The 22,153-nt window shown below is 42.3% G+C and overlaps 1 protein-coding gene across 1 annotated transcript in view; it reads right to left on the minus strand.

Annotated features, from left to right (window-relative positions):
- Window positions 1–247: 247 nt before the first annotated feature.
- lmnb1 (lamin B1) overlaps window positions 248–22,153 on the minus strand; it is a 67,077-nt gene continuing 45,171 nt past the window's right edge. Inside the window, exons 5-11 of the mRNA XM_033646772.2 lie at window positions 19,624–19,749; window positions 17,379–17,599; window positions 17,023–17,251; window positions 16,785–16,889; window positions 10,696–10,815; window positions 3,298–3,405; window positions 248–1,358 (exon numbers count right to left, since the gene is read on the minus strand). Of these exons, the coding sequence (XP_033502663.1) occupies window positions 1,317–1,358; window positions 3,298–3,405; window positions 10,696–10,815; window positions 16,785–16,889; window positions 17,023–17,251; window positions 17,379–17,599; window positions 19,624–19,749 (951 nt within the window). The 3' untranslated portion in view covers window positions 248–1,316. The remainder of the gene's footprint in view (window positions 1,359–3,297; window positions 3,406–10,695; window positions 10,816–16,784; window positions 16,890–17,022; window positions 17,252–17,378; window positions 17,600–19,623; window positions 19,750–22,153) is intronic.

Here is a 22,153-nt window from a genome sequence, read left to right on the forward strand (position 1 = left end):
CACACTCTGTGGCATTGTGTTGTGTGATCAAACTGCACATTTTAGAGAGGCCTTTTATTGCAACCATCCCAAGGCACACCTGTGTGGTAATGATGCTGTGTAATCTGCAACTAAAACCTATGAATAGTACATGTTTGTGTGCAGCATGCCAAACTGAAATTGCATTAAGAAAAGGATTTATGTGATATTTATGATATGATGCTTAATTTTTATTTTCATGATTGTATGAAAAAAGGTGGAACACAAGTACCAGAAAACGTATTTAATCATTCAACTATGATGATTACAGCCATAGCATGCATAGTAACAGACCAACACAAAAAGTACTTCAAACACTTCAAATATCAAAATTTAAGGATACAATCAACACTTCTTAATTTGGGGAGCAACGCTGAGTCAAAGTCAGGAAACTAATGTTTGCTGAGTGACATCACATCACAGCCGCTGTGAGTACACTGTGATCAGAAGGTCTATAAAATTACTTTGATGGCACTACTTTTTATGTCAAAAAATGAGACGTCCTGGGGACAAGTGTTGCAGGCTATTGCTTTCAATTCATTTACTGTCATGTCCCTAGCTCACATCTTTTTTCCATACTACCACAAGAAGTTGCCAAAGACAGTTTCAAATCTTACACGTAGCGGCTTCAAGGTAACTCAACAACTACCAATTACCTTCAACTGTCCTCTGACTTCCCTCTAAATACAATCAAATAATCACCATATTTAATGGTTAATAACCAGAGGTTTTCACACTGTGTCATTCTAAAATTTTATCCACTAAAAGGTCTACACTGATTGAAAGAAATTTATTACATGGACTCCTGGTAACTGCTGAGCTTTAGTGTACCTGTCCTTTCAGTGTTTATTTTATCCATTTAAAAAAAAAATACAGTAGGTTTTGAGCAAATTTAAAAACTGTTTTAAAACAGCCCCTGATCTAATCTAATCACAGACACCCTGTCGCTCCTGTTGTAGCCTAAAATATAGCTATATAAATAAATAATAACTAAATGAAAATCTATTTCAAAAATGACTTAGCCAATGACTTATTTTCTTCAAAGACACAGTCGGTCACTTGTTGCATGGTTTTTAAAAGAAGAAAAAGGGTTCTGAACTATAATACTAATTTTGTTCAACAAACGTGTTATTTTGCTTCTCCAGTTGAAAATACATCTACCAAAAGCATTTTTATGAAAAATAAAACCATTTATATGGATATACACTACAAAAGATAGAAAATTAGTTGTAGTATTACAGTTGGCAGCAGACTGGCTGGGCTCAGAGGAGGAGGAGGAGGCTGGTTGGTGTGGTGGATCACATGATGGAGCAGCCTCTCTTTGCAGTGCGAGGGTCCCCCTGCACAGAAACATTAATTCACAGAGCCATTCCAAACACAGTGCTACAAATGCTCTGATGTTTGGCTGACACCATTGCCTGACTTCAAACAGTGAAACACACAACTTGAAACTCTAGATCAAGACTGAGATTAAAGGAAGGCCATCATGTTAGGAAATACACTTGTATGCAGCCTTGAGGCCTTTGCACATTAAATCTGTGTTTTTCATCCAAAATTATTCCATGTTTCAAAATAAATATGTTTTCATGCATCAGTCATGTTTACTCTGAAATTATTTTCTGTCATCAAAGTTTCCAGAACAGGTTTGATTTCTGCTTTTTTCCTTCCCATCCGTCAAAAGCCTGTTAAGAGTTATGTGACAAAGAAGCAGTGAAGAAAATATGGCATAACCTAAGGGACACACATCCACAACAAGGAAGAGGAACAGAGCGGGCAGAAACATGGGCAGAAATTGAATATAATATAATATGTATGTTTTCTTTAGTGTTCAATCACCTAAAAATAATAACTGTTGTGTTGTCCTCACCTCAGGATGAGCTGTTTATATATACACAGGGAGCAGATCTTCAAGATCACCATGTTGCACCCGGCTTGTTTCCACCCTGGGGCCAGAATGGACAAACCAAACACTGGCTCTAGATAAGGCTAGTCACGTTTTTGTTTTGGCCACCCTAGTATGAAGCCCAACTGTAATGTGCAGCGCCAGAGTTACAGATTTGTAACATCAAACTGCTTTATTCAGTGTTTTTATCAGCCTCAATCTGATCGTCCAGCTCCCTCTGAAATGTCCCTGTTGCTAGGAACCCCAGTGTGGTCAGCACCTGTACTGATACAGGCAACCCATGGCTCCTCGCCGTGTTGCGCTCCAAGGCTGGCCGCAACTCGGATGAACCATACATCTGAACTTTGACGTGGAAAAGGACGTACGCCACATTTTTGTGCGTACGCACCCTTTGTACATGAGGCCCCAGGTCTTTTTGTTTTGGAAAGGAGGAAATCCCTGTGGATGATTTATCTCACAGTAAAAACCTCCTGAACATCTCGATCACAAAAGGTTACCACATATTAACTTATGAGAGAAAAGGGGAGAGCACACAAAAGCATTTTGTGGGCGAGCCCTGCGATGTCAAATAGTGACAGAGATGCACTGATTTGTAATGTGAAACAGCTTTATTCAGTGTTGTTGTTCAGTGATTAAATTCGCCTGGTCCATTTGTGTTGGAGGAGAGACCTCTGTCGATAATTCGGCTCCTGATAAAAAAAACTCCCGAACAATGGAGGAATTCTGGCCAGCAGAGGTTTTTAGCTGGTTGCAATCTGCAATTCACCGCTAGACATTAACCGAATCCTCCTAGATCTTACACACTTCACCTTTAAGATGGATGATGCTGGAGAGGTAGAGGGTGAAATAATAAATGAAGACCACACAAAGGAGAGAGAGGACAGCTCAGTCCACCACCACAGTGCCAAATGCAAGACACGGGCAGAGTGGTGAAAGCCAGGGAGGTACCTCCAGTGGAGAGACACAAGGGAGCAAATGTGTCTTTACATTTTGTGTAGTATTGCGAATTTCACAACCAGTTGTACAGTTCAGTGTGCAAGGTTTCTGTGTGTGATGGTTTTTATTGGATGAGCGATTAAATTAAAAAAAAAAAAAAAAGGCATAAGAAAAATACATCCTTGGTGTGCAAAAGCCTTTAGAGTCAGGTTGGAAAACAAACATCAGCTATCAGCTTCCTTACTGAACACAGGAGCTACATTACTAGTTGATCTTTTATTCTATTTATGTGTGACACAGACAAGCCTTTTCCCCCAAAAATGTGTTCATATTGTCAATAAATAATATATATATAAATATTTTGAACATATTTGTATTTAGTAGGTGGACTTCAATTTTAGTGGTGTTTATAGTGAGCTGAGTGTGGCTGGTAGTCTCACCTGCTGTTGGAAGAGGTCGTCCTCAGTGGCCTCCATTCCATCATCATCATTTTCCTCACAAAGCTCATCTACTGCTGTCTTGTATGTTGTGGTTCTCTTTGCCACCTCCTGACACACACACGCACACACACACACACACACACACACACACACACACACACACACACACAACATTAAGAATATACACCCAAGGGTACTTTGCTTTGCTTCTTTTCCTTGACACAGAGCTGGCTGACAAACACTGCTCTGAGGCTGTATGATAGGCTTGGGCGGTTTCACAGTATACCAGAGTTGGAAGATCCCAAAGATAGGATTTTCAATACTGTCAAAAATACATGATCATCTATTTATTAACCTCATACTGGAGAGGCTGTACTGAGGATGTTTTCTATGTAGTGCATATCATGGGACACTAGAGGTCACTGTGGTGCAAAAGGCAGCTGAGCTGACTGTGAGTGGAGATAAATGTAGTCTCGCCACCAGACAATCAGAGATCTCCGCCTTCTGATAGTATGGGGACACTCCTTTCTAAAGTGTGTTTAACACACCGGAGAAAACGGCCGGCAACAAAGCAATGCCTCTTGCATTTTTGAAAAGGACACGCCCTCCCGGAAATGTGCACTCGCTCCCCCTTTTCTTGTCCGCAAGGAAACAAACACACAGAGAGCTTGAAAATGGATGCCGAGAGATTTAACTCCGTTTTATCAAACGTGTGCTCAGTCCACAAGATAGTGGAAATGAAGGACTTACGGTGACTTTGTTTAAAACTTTTAACGCAGTCGGACTATGTTTACGAGCACAAGAGTTCAGTGAGCCACCGAAGGACCGCCCTGCGGATTTACTATTGGTTCTGCAACGTAGGGAGTTTTTTTTAAACTCTGAAATTGTATCTGCCCATCTAAACACAAAATCAGGGAGAAAGTCATCAGTCTTTAGTTAAGCAAAGCGTCTAAAGACTGACTTGTGAGTCTAAGATAAATGAAACGGGACTGAAATTAAAAACCCAGCATGTCGTACCCCCAGCAGAAAGAGAGCAGAGACCGCAGGGGAAACTGCGTATTTTTGCATCCAACTCTAACTCTGTGAATTAAAGGTTTATTTCAACCAAATCAGAGCTGGTGATTATTAGAACAGTGGACTGACTAACTAATACTCCTTTTCCATTACAATGGCCTGATTCAGCTTTACTTGGTTCGACTGGGCCAGTCAGCCTGGTACTGCAGAGCATTGCATTTCCATTACAACAGGGCTACCTGCTTGAAGTTGTGTCTTTAAATGACAGCTTGTCTTGAATGATGATGTTTAAAAGCAGCGGGCTGATCCAGGGTTTAAGTCCCCTGTTATTTTTGCTGAATCTGTTTTTCTACCATACAGCAGGGCAGGTAAAAAAGACATTTGCCTGTTGGTGGTGAGTTGTTTGCAGAGGTGCAGTAAGAGCCTGTCGTTAGCAGCTCTTCATCATCATCTCATTGTGGCTGTTTCTGATCTCTGTGGTGTTAGTAGATTTTTTTTGGAAAAAAAGATGCTAACAAAGTTCCACTAATTCATTGATCAACATATTTCATTTCCAATAGATTCTTCACAGCAAAAGTCCCCTGTTATTTTGTGAGGTAAAAGCTTTTACTGTAAAGCAGCAAAATGACAAAATTTTGAGTTTTCATCAGCAGGAACAGCAACTTCACACAAGTTCTATACAGCTGATGAAACAGTAACACAAAGCAGGTATGTAAAGTAAAAATAGGACGCAGGAGAGAAACTAAACTCATGACCAAAGAGATTCAGTTAGAAGCTAAAAAAGCATTGAAAGCTGAACACACAGACTTTTTGGCCGTGGTTGGCGAGATGTCACGGCTACCTGCTTGGGGGCAGGTGGCCCGCCTTTTGGACCTACTCCAGAAAAGGTCCATCCCCACAGAGCTCAGCATGGCACGGTGCATCTGAACTGATAATGGAAAAACAAATTGGCACGGCATGGTTTGACTCAGTATGGCCAAAGCCAGTCATGTCATTTTCCATAACTGCTTATCCTGTTGGGGGTCGCGGGAGGGCTGGAGCCTATCCCTGCTGACATTGGGCGAGAGGCAGGGTTCACCCTGGACAGGTCGCCAGACAATTGCAGGGCTGACACATAGAGACAGACAACCACTCACGCTCACATTCACACCTACGGCCAATTTAGAGTCACCAATTAACCTGCATGTCTTTGAACTGTGGGAGGAAGCTGGAGTACCTGCAGAAAACCAACGCTGACACGAGGACAACATGCAAACTCCACACATAAGGACTCCCCCTATCCTGGGTTCTAACCAGGAACCCTCTTGCTGTGAGGCGACAATGCTAACCACTAACCATCGCCAACAGTGTTCATTGAAAAGGGATAAAAAGGACCAACAAGACCATCCAAGACGGTTTTTGAGTTTTATTTTGTTTCTGTCAAGTTTGAAAAAGAGTGTTTTACCAAAAATTAATGAGGCAGTTAAGCCTGGCATAGTTTGGTGAAAGAGGGAAACTTGTTTAAACTCTGGGGGGCATGTAGCGCTGCACACTGATACCCTCATATAACCATACACCCCAGCGAAATTCCAAGATGGTATGAAGGTATGAAGTATTCGATACCGGTCAAGACTACTGTGTGATTATCAAATTTTATTTTCAATTATGACTTTAACTTCCAACAATAATGAAAACAAGATAATAAAGATAAAACAATTATTGTGCTGCATTCTGTTTCACAATGATGCTCTCATTTTGTCTTGTGTAATAAATCCAACACACCCCTTTATCTTACAGCTGTGTGCTCAGTGTTGCTAACCTGGCAAATTTATGGCCAGATATAGTGACTTCTCAGAGCCTTTAGTGAATTTATTTCTAAAAGGCATCCTGCTGCCACTGCGACCACTTCAGGTGCAACCTATTGTGCTCTCATTATGTTAAGAGGTGAAGCTCTCAGGATGCCTACAAACAGGCTGCTGACGGCATCGCCACCTGCTGAGTGGCAGGTTTGCTTCATTGAAGCTGATTGCCCGCTGAGCGTGTAGCAGGAGACGTTGCGTGTCCTTTTGTGAATAAAGTCGTGGACACTGAGGCACAGTTTATTCAGGGCTGTTGCATAAGGAGATGGTGATTAGACTTCGTTTGGATGTCTTCCCGGAGGAGTGTCTATATGAAAGATACAATTTCACCTCACACTCTATCATTTATCTGAACAATCTGTTCCACCCAGATATATCAAATATTACAAATCATGGATTTGGATTATTATTGGAGCAAATTTTATGCATTGCCTTCGATTCTTGGGCAACAGCAGTTTACTTTATAACATCAGATACTAAACACCTCAAGGCAACTGTGCCGTAAGAAAAGTGACTCTGGCTCTGAAAAGACGTTGAAATGAAAGCATATGGAGCTTTAGCTTTGGTACAATGTACTTTCTAGTAAATCTAGAAGCATCTCGATACATAGAGGGAAGTTAAGTGATAGGAAGTTTGTCATAGATGATGAGGACATCCCAACAATTAGGGAAAAGTCAGTAAAGAGCTTAGGTAGGTGGTACAATGTGGAGTTGAATGATGAGGAACAGGTGGCGAAATTTAGAAAAGATGTGGCTGAAGGATTGGATAGAATAGATAAATCCGAACTTCCAGGAAAGTTGAAGTTGTGGTGTTTGCAGTTTGGGCTATAGCCTAGGTTAATGTGGCCACTGTCACTTTATGAAATTCCAATATCCGTAGTGGAGAGAACTGAAAGGTCGGTTAGCTCCTATATTAGGAAGTGGTTGTGTGCTCCTAGGTGCCTAAGTAGTGTTGCATTGTATGGAAAAGGGATACTTCAGCTGCCAGTATCCAGTTTAACAGAGGAATTTAAATGTACCAAGGTCAGGACAGAGCTGTTGTTATATGGGAGTAAGGACGTGGTAGTTAGGAGTGTGGTTCCAAATCCAACCAAGGGGAGGAAGTGGAACCCAAGATCGGCAGTTCAGGAGGCAGAGGCAGCTCTTAGACATGCAGAGATTGTAGGTAATGTTCAGTTTGGCCGGGGAGGCCTGGAGCTTGGCTCAGGCAAACCGGTATGGAATACAGCAGGTCTCAAAGATAAAAGAAAGCTGGTTGTAGAACAGATACGTAGACAGGAAGAGATGCTAAGGGGTGCAAAGGTATTGGCCCAGGCTAAACAGGGACAGTGGTTGAATTGGGAAAGTGTAGAGAAGAGGAAGCTCAGTTGGAGGGACCTGTGGAGTATGGAGGAGAATCGTATTAGATTCCTGGTAGGGGCTACATACGATGTGTTACCAACCCCCTAGAACCTAAAACTGGGGGTAAATGAGGACCCATCATGCCCATTGTGTTCACGTACCGCAACCTTACAGCATATTTTGTCAGGCTGTAAAGTTAGCTTGTCAGAGGGTTGATATACGTGGCGACATAACCAGGTGTTGAAATGTTTAGCTGCAGGCATCGAAGGGAAATGAAGACAGGTGAATTCAGAAGGTGTTAAGGATAGGAGTTTAGCAATTCAGTTTGTCCGTGAGGGAGAGAAACGCAGACGAGATAAGTTAGTGAGGAGGCAAGGGTGTGGCCGCCTAGAAGGTGCTTGTGATTGGGAAATGCAAGTAGATTTAGGGGGAAAGCTTGTTGTTCCCCAGGAAATAGTTTGTACCAGGCAGAGGCCTGACTTAGTGTTGTGGTCAGTGAGTCAACGGATAGTTTATTTCATTGAGCTGACAGTTCCTTGGGAAGACTCAGTGGAAGAAGCCTATGAAAGAAAAAAAGCTTAGATATGCAGACTTAGGAGCAGAAGCTGAGCAGCGAGGATGGAAAACTAGGATTTGTCCAGTGGAAGTGGGGTGTAGGGGATTCATAGCAAGATCAGCTGTCTCGCTCCTGGGGGAACTCGGAGTGCGGGGACAGAGTTTGAGGAAGACAGTGAGGGAAATGTCAGATGAAGCAATTAAATGTAGCCAGTTTATCTATAAGAGAAGAAATAATGTCAGCTGGGGGCCAGCAGGGGGAACTACTAAACAGGGCACATAACTCCTTGAGATCAGATGGAGAGATCCACTTCCTCTCAGGAGGAAATCCAGGAAGAGGAAGTATTTAAGTGTGGGAGTGGCCTATTTGAATCCATTTTGTTTGAGGCCATGCGGCAAGGTGAGTGTGTTTGCTGATCCTGTGAGTTTATTTATCTCCTTTAACTTTAGCTTATATTGGAGTTACGCTATGTAGTGTGTGAAATAGAGTATGGTGAATGTGCTAGGAAAGGTAGTATCAGCCCTGTCTCTACCTGGAGCTCGCATGTACGGAGCCTGGGTTTGGTTGAAGGTGGCAGTGCTGTTTGGGCTGAGAAAGCCATGTGTAAGTAAGGTAAAGGAGGTTGTTGGGTTGGTGCGGGGAGCAGTGAGACCTGGCATTAGGGGAGTGTCTCTGGGACGCCAGAGATCACTGTCTAGCCTCCTGGAGGTGTCGTGGGACCAACTAGACGAAACACTGGTGAAAGGAGGTTCCCACCCGATGACCCCAAAGACATGCTAGTTATCACTGCTCACTGGTCTGTATAGTTAAGCCTTTCCATATTAGCTTATCATAGGGCTTAGGTTTTTCACTGAGTGCTGATCCTTTCTCTAGAGCACAAGCTTCTTGTGTTTTATTTGAATTACATGAGCATTTTAGTCAGTCAGCAGTGCCTGCTCTGTATAACTGAGCACAAGCTGCAGTTCAGGATTTATCAACAGGTCAGTCTTATGATGGAGAATTACATTACGGACATGTGTTATTTTTTTTCCTTAGAGACAGTATGTCAGTATTTAAGCCCCTTAACAAGAATGATGGTCAATGAGCCACCTACAGTTGAATTATATTTAAAGTTCATGAAAATCCACTGGTAAAAAGACCAGTTTTTGTAATGTTCACGAGCATGACGTTTCCAAAGTCAAGGAGTAATCATATTCAGGGGCGAAAATCCCATTTCATAGTTGGGGGGGACAATAAACAGTAAAATTTTAGAGAATAATTCCAGGGGGGGACAAGGAAAAAAAGTTGTAGCCTGTCTTTTACACAGCATCTTTTACCGCAATTTGACACTTTAATCTTCTCTCTATCTCTCCAACAGGCAGAGTGAATGTCTATACTAACTAAACTAAAACTAAAACTAAACATTTCCTGCAATTAAACTGGTAAACTGGTTTATAAACAGTGTGCTGTGAGATCTGCGTAATAGTCGCGCGTAATGACCGCTCCTCGTCTGCACGTCTTTGATGTTTGTCTCACTGACAGGTGGAGAGCCTACAGACAGGTACCCATTAGCTACGCTCCGTCACAACCATGCGTAATAGTCGTGCGTAATGACCGCTCCTCGTCTGCACGTCTTTCATGATTGTCTCACTGACAGGTGGAGAGCCTACAGACAGGTACCCATACGAGCTGCTCTGCCACAACCGTGCGTAATAGTCGCACGTAATGACCGCTCCTTGTCAGTTAGACTGCACGTCATTCATGTTTGTTTCACTGACAGGTGGAGAGCCTACAGACAGGTACCCATTAGCTACGAGCCGCTCTGCCACTGACTGCTCTTGTCCTGTCCTCTCCCTCTTCTTTCTCTCCTGTCCTCTCTATCACTAAACTCTGAGCTTAATCATTAGCTCTTAACTTAGCAGCACTCTTAATTGAGTAGACTTTTGGACAATGCAGGAGAAATATTGCAGACAGTTTATATTATCAGCCTGGGCCTGGGGCTTGTTGTAACAGTAAATGGGATGTGTTGTAACATGTGTAGCCTAAGTTAAACTGTGTCTGTGTGAGTGTACATCTTACCCTGCGATGCGCGATGTGGGCAGCAGGTTCCAGCCACACGCTGCTACTGCTTCCAAGCAGCCCCGCCCGTTGGAAAGAGTGTGGGATATATCACTACTAGGAATGGGAGGGGGGGACTAAATCTTTTAAGATTTAAATAGCACATTATTGCGCGATTATAATGAGCACCGCTTACATTGTGCTTTCAATAAATACTACTGCATTGTTCAAAAATTATTAATTGTGTCTCAAATTATTCTAGGGGGGGACAGCTTTACTGAAGGGGGAGTCATGTCCCTCCGTCCCCCCGGGATTTCCGCCCCTGATCATATTAGATAATTGTGATCTTAATATTGACCTAAATAATCACGATAATCAAGCAGCCCTTCACTGCTCTACAGCTTTGTTGCCAAAAAGAAACAAGAATTCTGACAATGACCAACAAAAACAGGTGTGGGGATGGATGGGTGATGATTACACAAGCCTAGAAATGGTGATAGTATATCAGTGTAAATCTGTGCGTGAAGTCTGAACAGACAAAAACACAGAGGGTGGATGACAGGGACAGGGACAGGGACAGAGATGGTGGATGGATGTGTGTATATGGTCTCACCTCTCCCTGTGGGTTGATCAGCACCACATGGATGTTCTCTCCTGAACCCCAGGACAACTGGTTCTTCCATACTAGATCTGTGGGAGGTTTAGAGCTGACACCAGCATCAGACGCCCAAATCTGCACATAGCAAACACCGTCATAGGACTGTTCAAAAAGCCCCAAATCCATCCACATATTCAAAGGATGAACAACAACCTACTAAGGACCAACTTTCGTTGTCAGTAATGCAGACCTGCCAACCTTGAAGAAAGGTTATGAGTACCACCTTACCCGACACTCGCAACCCCCTGAACGCAACACAGGCTCCGCTCCATTAGTGCCGTGCTGCTGGTTCAAGCCGGGCTCGGATATAATTGTCTCGGACTTGGGTCAAGTTCGGTCAGGAAAATGCGGCCCCAGCTGTGCTCTAGTGGGCTCACCTGTGTGTGTGTGTCCGCCGCGCGTGATACAGAGAGCAGAGGAGAATTGTAAACGTGCGAACATGTAGAGACAGAAAAGACATGCCGTGTTGGGCTGCACGATTCTGGAAAAAATGAGAATCACGATTTTTTTGGCTTATAATTGAGATCACGATTCTCTCACGATTTTTTTCAACAAAGATTTATTGTACTTATTTCCTGATACAAAAGGAAAAGTAACAAAAATTATAAATAAATAATAAAAAAAAATATCATTAAATAACAAAACCTGATTGTGCCTGATACAAGAGACACAATGCATATAAACTCTGGTCAGCAGAGAGGGAACACTCCTGTTTTTAGCTTAAATGCAACAGCTGACAGCCTGACACTAACCGTAAAAACAATACACTTTAGTCTCTTGTCTTCTCTTACAGCTTTTGAACAATTTTAAAGGGACATTGTGTAACATTTTCAGTTGATTATTGGCAAAAATTGATGTCTGCATTCATAAATATGTCATCACTGGTATACTATTACCTCCACCAATAATCTGACTTATTCTCGTAAAAGTAGAATTTCGGATTTGTTTGTACATTGTGCGGGTAGGTCGTCTGTGGGGTTCCATTACTTTTCGCCATCTTGAGAATACACCCGCCAGCAAGGGACATACAGCACCGCCTTCGGCGTTTTCGTTGAGAGCCAGGCCAGCACTGCGTGACTGAGGAGCCGAAGGAGAGGAGCAAGAGGCGCTTCGCTACTACCCTGGCAAATTTGAAACAAAGTCCCACTCTTTGAGCATAATGCAGGATCATGCATATGCAGCATCATGGGAGACAGAATCCTTGTCGCCAAGAAAGCACACAAGGGAATAGAAAAGGCAGCGTGACCGGCGAATTAAAAAAACGAAGGCTCACATCGGGGTAGCCTTTCCCAGGTAGAGAGAGCTGCTGAGGGAGAATGGTAATGCAATCACAGGCCAGCGCCGCTGTTGGCTGTTAGCCGCTGTTAGCGGCCAGTCGCTAACAGCCTCATCCCTCTCCTCGCATCACTGTGCCGCTGTTAGCTGTTAGCCGCTGTTAGCGCTGGCCTGAGATTGTATTACCTTTCTCCTTCAGCATCTCTCTCCACCTGGGAAAGGCAACCCCAATGCTGATCCTTGTTTTTTTAATTCGCCGGTCATGCTGCCTTTTTGATTCCCTTTTGCACTTTCTTGGCAATGAGGATTCCGTCTCCCGTGATGCTGCATAATACATGATCCTGCATTATGCTCAAAGAGTGGGACTTTGTTATGCGGCAGTAGTGCCGCTGGCCACTAACAGCTGCTAGCGGCGCAGTACGGCGAGGAGAGGGATGAGGTGTGTGAGGTTGAGCCACTTGTCAGTTGTCAAAGGACAAGACGTGATCGGTTTGTTTCAATTTACACCCGCCCCAACAGTCCTATGTTGTAAACACAGCCAGCATGGTGAGGAGGGGGTTTGTCAACTGGCGTCGTGTGTGTCTGTGTAGGAGCCTGAATGAATACTCCATGTAGTATCGGATGACATTGTTTCATCAGTGTTATCATAGCTTTTTGGTACACAGCGGCTACAGTTGTTGCAATACGTGTTTGAAACAGTGAGGCACGAGAGTGCGCTATGTGTTTGAATGCAATATATGATTTCAACGTTAAATGGGAGAAATTCCTACACACTGTGGCTTTAACAATAATATCAATGTTGAACAACATTTTTCTGAGGTAGGTACCAGGCCTGGAATTAAGTCATTTTTAGGGCAAGGCCACTTTGGCCTTTGATAAATACAAATTCATTGGGGCATCACGGCCAAAATGTGGGGCACCAAGGCCAAAACCAATGGCGCAATAACAATATGTGCTAATTACATTGAATGAAGACAAAACAATATATGTGTTGAAAAAGAGTACTGAGTTTATTAAAACTGTAAACTGAACATTTGACTTTTCCACAAAAATGTGTGATAAATGTTATTAAAATTAAATTAAAATGTGAACAATTCATAATATTCATTGTTATTGTTATGATAAAATAAAGTCTAAATGGACTAAGGAAGATCAAAATTAAATGTTTCAACACCATGCATTTGACAGGAGTATTCACCTAACATGGCCTACATATGTTTAGTTATATAATTATTTATATGTCTCTATGTATATTTTTACATAAATCCCTAATATTTTATTTGCCTTTAAAAAAAATCCTCTTCCTTCATTTAATTTGACAATGTATACTGTATTGTATTATATGTATTAATTCTTCTTAAAAAACAAAAAAAACTTTTGGTGAACCCTGCAGCAAAGTGAGCCCTCTTCCTCAGAGAAGATCTTTGCCTCCCAGTTTGTTCCTGGTGGCAGAGCACAGTGAACCGTCTTTCTTCTCAGAGGATCTTTGTCCCATGAGAGCAGGCACTAACAGCTGCTCTCCGTGTCTGCATTTTAAACAACTTTCACTGGCGATTTGACAGTCACTAGAAGCACATTATGACCCTCTGTAAAAGTTTCTGTGTGGTACCTGTGTTGTACATGAGCTAACGTTAGTGGCTAAGGACTGAGAGGCTGTCCGGTATATAAGTGTGTGTGTGTGTGTGTTTGTGCGTGTGTGTGTGCGTGTCTGTCTGAGGAGTGTCAGTACGTTAACTTGTTAGCCGTAGCCTTGCTGTATCGTCGGCAGCCCTGAATAGCTTGTAAAGCTTTAGCATAGTTAGTTAACACATTTGTTATTGGCCCATGTGTTTACTGCTACAGAAAATTAATAAATCTTTGGTTTATTTGCACAACGTCGCCTCTCTGCCGTCTTTTATCACACTTGCTAACGCTAAGTTAACTTTACCAGCAGATCTGTATGAGGCACAAACTGAGGCTACAGTTAGCAGTGTGTTTCCCCCCAGTCTTGCTGCTTTCCAAACTGCCGGCCGGCTGTCGCTCTGTATCACAAGGTATAATGCTGCGTTGTTGGGAGTGCTTGTTTTCATGCAGATGATGTCCCGACTCCCGGCAGAATCGCCGTCATTGAAAAATTAGATCGCATATGCATATGAATTGAGATCACGATTTTATTACGATTAATCGTGCAGCCCAAATGCCGTGGTGTACATAAGATAAATAACACAAGGCTATTTAGTTTGTTTAATAAAAGGACAAGGTATTGACCTGTTCTATAGGCCTGGCTATGAAGCGTCCATAGCGCCAAATAATATAATGGTAGTTTCTAAAGAGCTAAGACGAAAAAACAAACAAACCATCAGCGGTCATATTTTGGCAAGTTTCATATAGGAGAAACACTGACTTCAAACAGCCAATGGTTTTATTTTCAGAAGAGCGGCACAGTTGATTTAGAATCACCTCATTTCACCCATGGTTTCACTCTATGGCTTATTGGAGAGGCTCCAGCTATCAGCCTGATACCGTTTACCGGACTTAACACACGGTAACTCCGGTCTGAGCTGACTGTGAGGGCTAATAGGAGCTAACTGCTAACAGACAGAAGCTAACTGCTAAGAGACTGTAGCTAATTGTTTACAGACAGAAGCTAACTGCTAAGAGATATAAGCTAACTCTAATAGACACAAGCTAATGCATGCTAAAGCATATGCAGCACTCTGATTGGTCTAAATCTTTTCGTTCCACCTACGCACCTATGCTCACCGGGCATCAACTTGAGACTGACAACTTGCATAGACCAATAGACTGAAACCAGCCAAATGCAAGATCGAGCAACATGCGTACTTTCAGAGCATCAAATCGTACCAGTGTACTTTAATGTCAAAATGCGTGCCTGGTACGCAAAATGCATACAGGTTGGCAGGTCTGGTAATGTTCCAATGACTCACATCAGTCAGTGGATCTGCTGATACAGAGTACCTACAGTCAGGTCCATAATTATTTGGACAATGATACAGTTGTCATCATTTTGGCTCTGTACACCACCACAATGGGTTTTAAATGAAACAATGAATACCTGCTTAAAGTGCAGACTCTCAGCTTTCATTTAAGGCTTTTTTCAAAAATGTAGTATGAACCGTGTAGGAATTACAACCATTTCTTCACACAGTCCCCCGACTTTAAGGGCTCATAAGTATTTGGACAAACTAATATAATCATCAATTAAACAGTCAGTTTTAATACTTGGTTGCAAATCCTTTACAGTCAATGACTGCCTGAAGTGTTGGACACATAGGCATCATCAGATGCTGGGCTTCTTCCCTGGTGATGCTCTGCCAGCCCTTTACTGCAGCCGTCTGCACTTCCTGCTTGTGTTTTGGGTGTTTTGCCCTCAGTTTTGGCTTCAGCAAGAGAAACGCATGCTCAGTTGGATTCAGATCAGATGATATGACTTGGCCATTGCAGAACATTCCACTTCTTTGCCTTAAAAATGTCTTTGGTTGCTTTTGCAATATGCTTCAGGTCATTGTCCATCTGCACTGTGAAGCATCGTCTAATGAGTTTTGAAGCATTTGGTTGAATCTGAGCAGATAATGGTGCCCCAAACACTTCAGCTTTCATCCTGCTGCTCTTGTAAGCAAGACAAGACTTCACTAGAATAAATACAGAGGGTTTATCACAAGATGCAAACCATTGGTTAGCCTTAAAAATGGAAGGCCAGATTAGAGTTTGTCAAAAACCATCTAAAAAGCCTGTACAGTTGTGGAACAGCATACTATGGACAGATAAAACAAAGATCAACTACCAGAATGATGGGAAGACAAGAGAAGGAAGAAGGGAAGGAACTGCTCATGATCCAAAGCACACCACCTCATCAGTGAAGCATGGTGGAGGTACTGTTATGTCATGGCCATGTATGGCTGCCAGTGAAACTGGTTCTCTTGTATTTATTGATGATGTGACTGCTGACAAGAGCAGCAGGATGAAAGCTGAAGTGTTTGGGGCACCATTATCTGCTCAGATTCAACCAAATGCTTCAAAACTCATTGGACGATGCTTCACAGTGCAGATGGACAATGACCTGAAGCATATTGCAAAAGCAACCAAAGACATTTTTAAGGCAAAGAAGTGGAATGTTCTGCAATGGCCAAGTCATATCATCTGATCTGAATCCAACTGAGCATGCGTTTCTCTTGCTGAAGCCAAAACTGAGGGCAAAACACCCAAAACACAAGCAGGAAGTGCAGACGGCTGCAGTAAAGGGCTGGCAGAGCATCACCAGGGAAGAAGCCCAGCATCTGATGATGCCTATGTGTCCAACACTTCAGGCAGTCATTGACTGTAAAGGATTTGCAACCAAGTATTAAAACTGACTGTTTAATTGATGATTATGTTAGTTTGTCCAAATACTTATGAGCCCTTAAAGTCGGGGGACTGTGTGAAGAAATGGTTGTCATTCCTACACGGTTCATACTACATTTTTGAAAAAAGCCTTAAATGAAAGCTGAGAGTCTGCACTTTAAGCAGGTATTCATTGTTTCATTTAAAACCCATTGTGGTGGTGTACAGAGCCAAAATGACGACAACTGTATCATTGTCCAAATAATTATGGACCTGACTGTATATACATCTGAGAGAAACGGAGCAATTCTCATATTCCTCCAAAGACTCTTTTTTTCTTTTTTAAAAACATTACAAATGTAAAAACGACTTGGACATGATTTAAGACTGATAGTTTTTAACGGGTTCAGCAGAAAATGATTAGAATCTAACAAAAGACAAACTCTTACCGTGACTTTCTGGCCAACCTTTAGGACATATTTGGGTGTGAACTTGTAGGTGGCTGTAGCATTTCCAGTTGTCTTAACCATCTCATAACCGACCATTGCTTGGTCCTGAGACAGACACAATTATTGACACAAAGACATCAGTCAGATACAAAGGTTATACTGGGTGATTTTCAGCTGGATCTCCACATGAGCATTAAGTAACTAAAAGAATGTAACATCTAAAAACCCAGGTGCTCACCTCATCCCCATTGTTGAGGAGGCAGATGAACTTGCCATCTGTGTCGATCTCATCGATGCAGATAGGTCCTGTGGCAGAGGCAGAGTGAGCAATGGACACCGAGCTGCTGGCTTCCTGTTCCTCCACATCAACACGTTTTCTCTTTCCCTGAGTGGTCCGCACACTGCGGCTGCTGGACGAGGCCCGAGACAACGTGACACGACTTGAAGGACTCGGGGACAGTTTCAGTCTGGGGGTGGAAAACACAATTAGATATCCAGGTCACCAAAAAAAAGGAAAAATATCAGCCGGTGCATCAAAACAGAGTAAAGATTTAACTGATGCCATCACTACTAGCAAACTTCCTGTGTTCTCACCTCTCTTCTTCTCCCTCCAGAAGTTTGCGGTAGGCGTTGATCTCCATGTCCAGTGCCAGTTTAACATCCAGCAGCTGCTCGTACTCATTCAGCTGTTCCTGCATCTTGGCCTGGATCTCAGCCACCTCGCGATCTTTGTCTGCCAGCAGCTTGCGGCTTTTTGCTTTCTCCTGAGCCAACTCTTCTTCCAGCTCCACTATACGGTCACGCCAACCACGAGTCTGAATATAGATGAGAATATAGATGAGGAGGTCAGAGTCGGAGGTGGCAATGTTGCCCATGTGTCACAGAGCAGGTCAGCACTTAATCATGTGTCATTTAAAAAGATTAATCCCTATTTCCACCAAATACTTGCAGTATAGTACCTTTGGAACCAAAAGTAACCCTTTAGAGTCTCTTACCATGGAATATTCAAAAATAGCGGATTTATGCATTTAGTCCTTCACAAACAAGAGCAGAGGTTTAGTGTTGTCGTAGCCCACAGGAACAACACACTGCAACTTTTTTTTTCTTCTCAAGAGCCCAAGTGAGGATTAGAATGTGCAGTTAACGTAATCGGGTCGGTTTGTAAATGCTAAACTGAGGTTAAGCACTTTTCAGGAGTACAGTTTAAAGTGTTTTTGGTATTAGCATTCTGGTTGAGATTTTTGGGAGTATCACAAAAGGATTTTTGTTTGTTTAGTTATCTTTGTGTAGTTCATTTGTGTGAACGATGAAAGGTAGCATCATTTGTCCCCCCCTTTGTTTGATTGTAAGCCCATGTTTTAGGAGTTTGGAAAAAGTACTGGTGTGTAAATGGTGCATATAGCCACATTAGTTTGAAGGAGCCATGCACCCCCTCTGTAGGCATAAGTGGAGCAGGAGATCAACCAGTTTGTTGTTTCCACTTAGTGTGGCGGAGAATGTGGTTGAAGACAATGTCTTGGGAGCATTTCCCTGGTTTCCTGAGGATCGACAGTTTCTGGTTGCCTTATGGGTTCCGGTGGAATCAGCGCATAAGTACCCACCACCAGTATATGTCCAAAGTGTGTTTGTGTGATGGCTAGTCCAGACACTTGGTAGTCTTCAAGTCAAAAGTGGGAAATGTTATTTATCTTCATGTTGTATTGTTTCAAAGTTCAATGTTTTGTGTTCCAGATGTCAAAATGGAACCTTGATCTTAAGCCCTCTAAGTCAAACTGTGATTTGTGATATTGGGCTTTATAAATAAAATTGAGTAATTGACTGAAGAGGCGGGGTGACGCCCCTCCCACTGTCTGCAGTTGGTTGATATGGGAGGGTCATTACCTTGATCAAGCTCACCTGTGCCTTCAAGGCTAAAAAAGCTGCCTCAGGTTTTCACCTGCTCTCTCCCTTCCTGCAGCAGACATCCACCTGGCATCATTGCTTTTGTTTTGCATTTTCAACACCTCCACAGCATGCCTGGCACACACCCATGCACAGCTTTCATTAATGATTTTGCTGATATACACACTCCAGTGGTTCTTCAAGTTAACCTTACTTTAATAAATTCTGCTTAATTCTGCTTAGATTTTTTTTAACTTAATCTTTTGTGTGGTCTCCCTGCTTGTGACACTCCTTGAGCCAGTTTGTGGCAGTCAGTCATTGAGGCAACAGTAAGTTAGATCCAGACATGTGATAAATGATTTTGAGCGATGGGGATTGATCCAACAAAAACTGAACAAAGGTGAGTGTAACACAGACTTTAGATATGCTTAAAAATCAGGCCAAACTGTTTATATACAGACAATTTAGATGGGGGTTGAGACATAGCTGTCTGAATGGCAGCATAGTCAGTACTTAAAATGTTTAGGAAGCCCAGTTAAACCCGTGGTAGTCTTTTATTGTGACGTCAGAATGCCATGACGAGAACAATTAATCTAACTGCAGCTGCAACCTTGAGAGGAGAGTCTGAGAGACAGAATGAATCAGCTGCACTTGAAAACATATTTGGTTATGCTCCATGAATGTGTGATTTACGGTCTGCTTTAATAAAGATATTTGATGTTTTACGTAGAGAAAAGACAAAGATAATAGCATCTGATAACTTTCCGTAAAGCATTAATCTGATAAAGTGTTTCTTATCTGCACAATCTTTACCAAATAGGTGTTGAAAAAGGTAAGACATTAGATTTATCATTTTGATTTTACAGGGTTTTATCAAATATGACTACTTAGGACACCAATTTTATTAAAAAAAAAAAAAATAAAAAAAAAAAGTTGATGAGTAAAATAAAATGTTAACCTCCTTCTGCATTCCTGCCAGCTGGGCGGTGAGGCTCTCGATTCTCGTGGTGGACTCTCTGAGCTCCTCTCGGGCCATGTTGGCAGATGCTCCGTTCATCTCAGACAACCTACGCAGGTCCTCCAGCTGAGAGACAAACACACACAGATGGTTAGAGTCAACAACATCATCAGTTTCCTTCTCATTACACCCCGAAAGAGGAACTGAGCTGGGTCAGTCACTTCCTGACATGCAGGAAGTTAGTAACATGCTGTTTGGTATCTTGGCTTTCTACATGTGTTACTTGCAGTTTCACTTGATTGCAAGATAAAAAAAAACAAAAAAGCATTGTCGCTTATTTAACCCTCTGTTGCCAAATATGCTAAATGTTAGGATGGGCTACTATTTCAATTTTCAATCAAACAGGATCTTGATGTTCTTAACAGTTGATGTTGAGCTGGCTAAATTTCCAGTTTACCAAATTAAGGGTCAATCAGGCTTAAGAGAAAACCATAAACAAGGTAGAAATGATGATAACCACAGGATATGTAAAATAACAATCTACGGTGAATAACTTTCACCGCATTAACTTTTACACTTTGTTTCAAAGTTAATGAAAACAACAAACGTGTCTAACCTGACTGCACTTTCACTTCAAACTGGAGCCAAACCATAGTACAAAACCGCAACGTGCGAAATCAAGCTACAAAATAATACTTGCGCCAACACAAACAAGTGTTTTAGTCTGCAAATATTGTCCACCTCGATGTTAAACTTGCTTCTTTTTGCTGACCATCCACACACCGCTCTCCCTCCTTCACAAACGTCTGGACATTGTCTCTCTGCTGAACTTGACTCTTTTCCCTACCCTCAAAGTCCTTTCTGATTGGCTCAGAGTACATCACAAATTGAAAATACATTGGCTCGTTACCAGAACCCCCAAAATTGACAACAAACAAAGGATCATGGGAAATGTAGTTCTTTCATTAAATTAACTCATATGTGGCCCATTCTTTTTTCGGCCAATCAGCTGAACCACATGGCTACTTATGCAGCCAGCCGCTCCTGCATAAGGAACTGCTACTTCTGGAAGCTGCATGTGTTTTCATCATTGAATGAAGATGGACCAGGAAAAACCCACTGCAGAAGAGCTAAATCGTGGCTGTTACAGCGCAAACAGCGCTACTAGCATTCCGCTGAGCCAGAGTCAAACCAGTCTTCTGCTCCGCAAGGATTTAAACACTTCGTCAGTATTTCTGGACCTTTTATAACGTCTCTGCTCTCCATCATTCTGCTGAGAACTACGGTAACGATACGTGTTTGTGCGTTTCGGTGAACGTTAACTTGTTTGTTGACGATTAGCAAGCTAGCTTAACCGTTAGATTCTGAGGGAAATATCTGCTCGGTGTTCATTAATTAATTAATCTACTACTTTTAAGATTTTATTTGCCTTAAAGTCTGTACGTTGGCCGGATGGTGGATGGCTGATCTTGTGTCTTTGACCGGCGGATTTTAAGCTTTTTGGGACACCTGTGTGACTGGTGCCGACACAGCCACACCAAACTACTTTAGCGTTTCGCTAACTTTTAGCAATATACTAGTTTTTTCTCCATTCTACAACCGGATCGACCACAACAATACTGCCCGCCTGAGAGGGAAAGACCCTGTGAACACTTTGGCCACCCCTGAACCCATTTTTACACCTTCTGTGCTGTTTTCTGGACACTGGACTGACTGCAGCTGTGGACAGCAGACACCCATTCATCTCAACGGGCCCAGTGCTTGGGCCCGCGCCGCTAAGTCCCACTTTCTACTGGATCCAAACCAACCTGACCCAAGACCTACGTTTAAAAGTCTAACTGTTTAATGTGTGTACTTTGACCGGATGGCCCATCGTGTATGCTTGCTCGGCAGATTTTTGAGTTTTAGGGCATTTAATGTGGATTAAACGTACGTACGCACACACAGAGGAACACAAAACACACGTTTGTATACAGAATAATACACCCCCAATGATCAACTTTATTCAGGGGCTTTTTGTAACAAAAGCATTTCCATTTTAATAAAGTACATTCTGATTCTGATCAGTCCACTAAAATGCTTAAGGAAAAGAACACTACATCAACGTTAACTATATTGTTCAAACTACTACAATAGTTTGTAGGCTAACAGATACCAGATGTCACTGAGAGCTAGACCAGTAGGGGGTAGGGCTTATCTACATGAGATGCAAATAAGCAGCATTGTGTTACTTGGCACCTGAGAATTCAGAATTGTTCAGGCTGGATTTCTCAGTAAAGTAGTTTGAGGAGTGCCTGCATTCAAATGGCCACTTCAAATATTTTCAGATTTCCATGTGTTAGACATCGTTGGAAAGCTTAGAAACTACACTTTCAGAATCTGTAAATAACTCAAAATGCCTCTCGGGAGACTTGTTCGTGGTTTTTCCATGGCTGGTCACATATGTTAAAGAAACACACTCCTTTACATTGTCCCCTTTCATTTACCAGAATTTTAGGGGTCCCTACACTTGCTTGTGTATTATGTAGAG

The sequence above is a fragment of the Epinephelus lanceolatus genome, chromosome 19 (genome assembly GCF_041903045.1).
Source record: "Epinephelus lanceolatus isolate andai-2023 chromosome 19, ASM4190304v1, whole genome shotgun sequence".
In the NCBI taxonomy this organism is placed as follows: Eukaryota; Metazoa; Chordata; class Actinopteri; order Perciformes; family Serranidae; genus Epinephelus; species Epinephelus lanceolatus.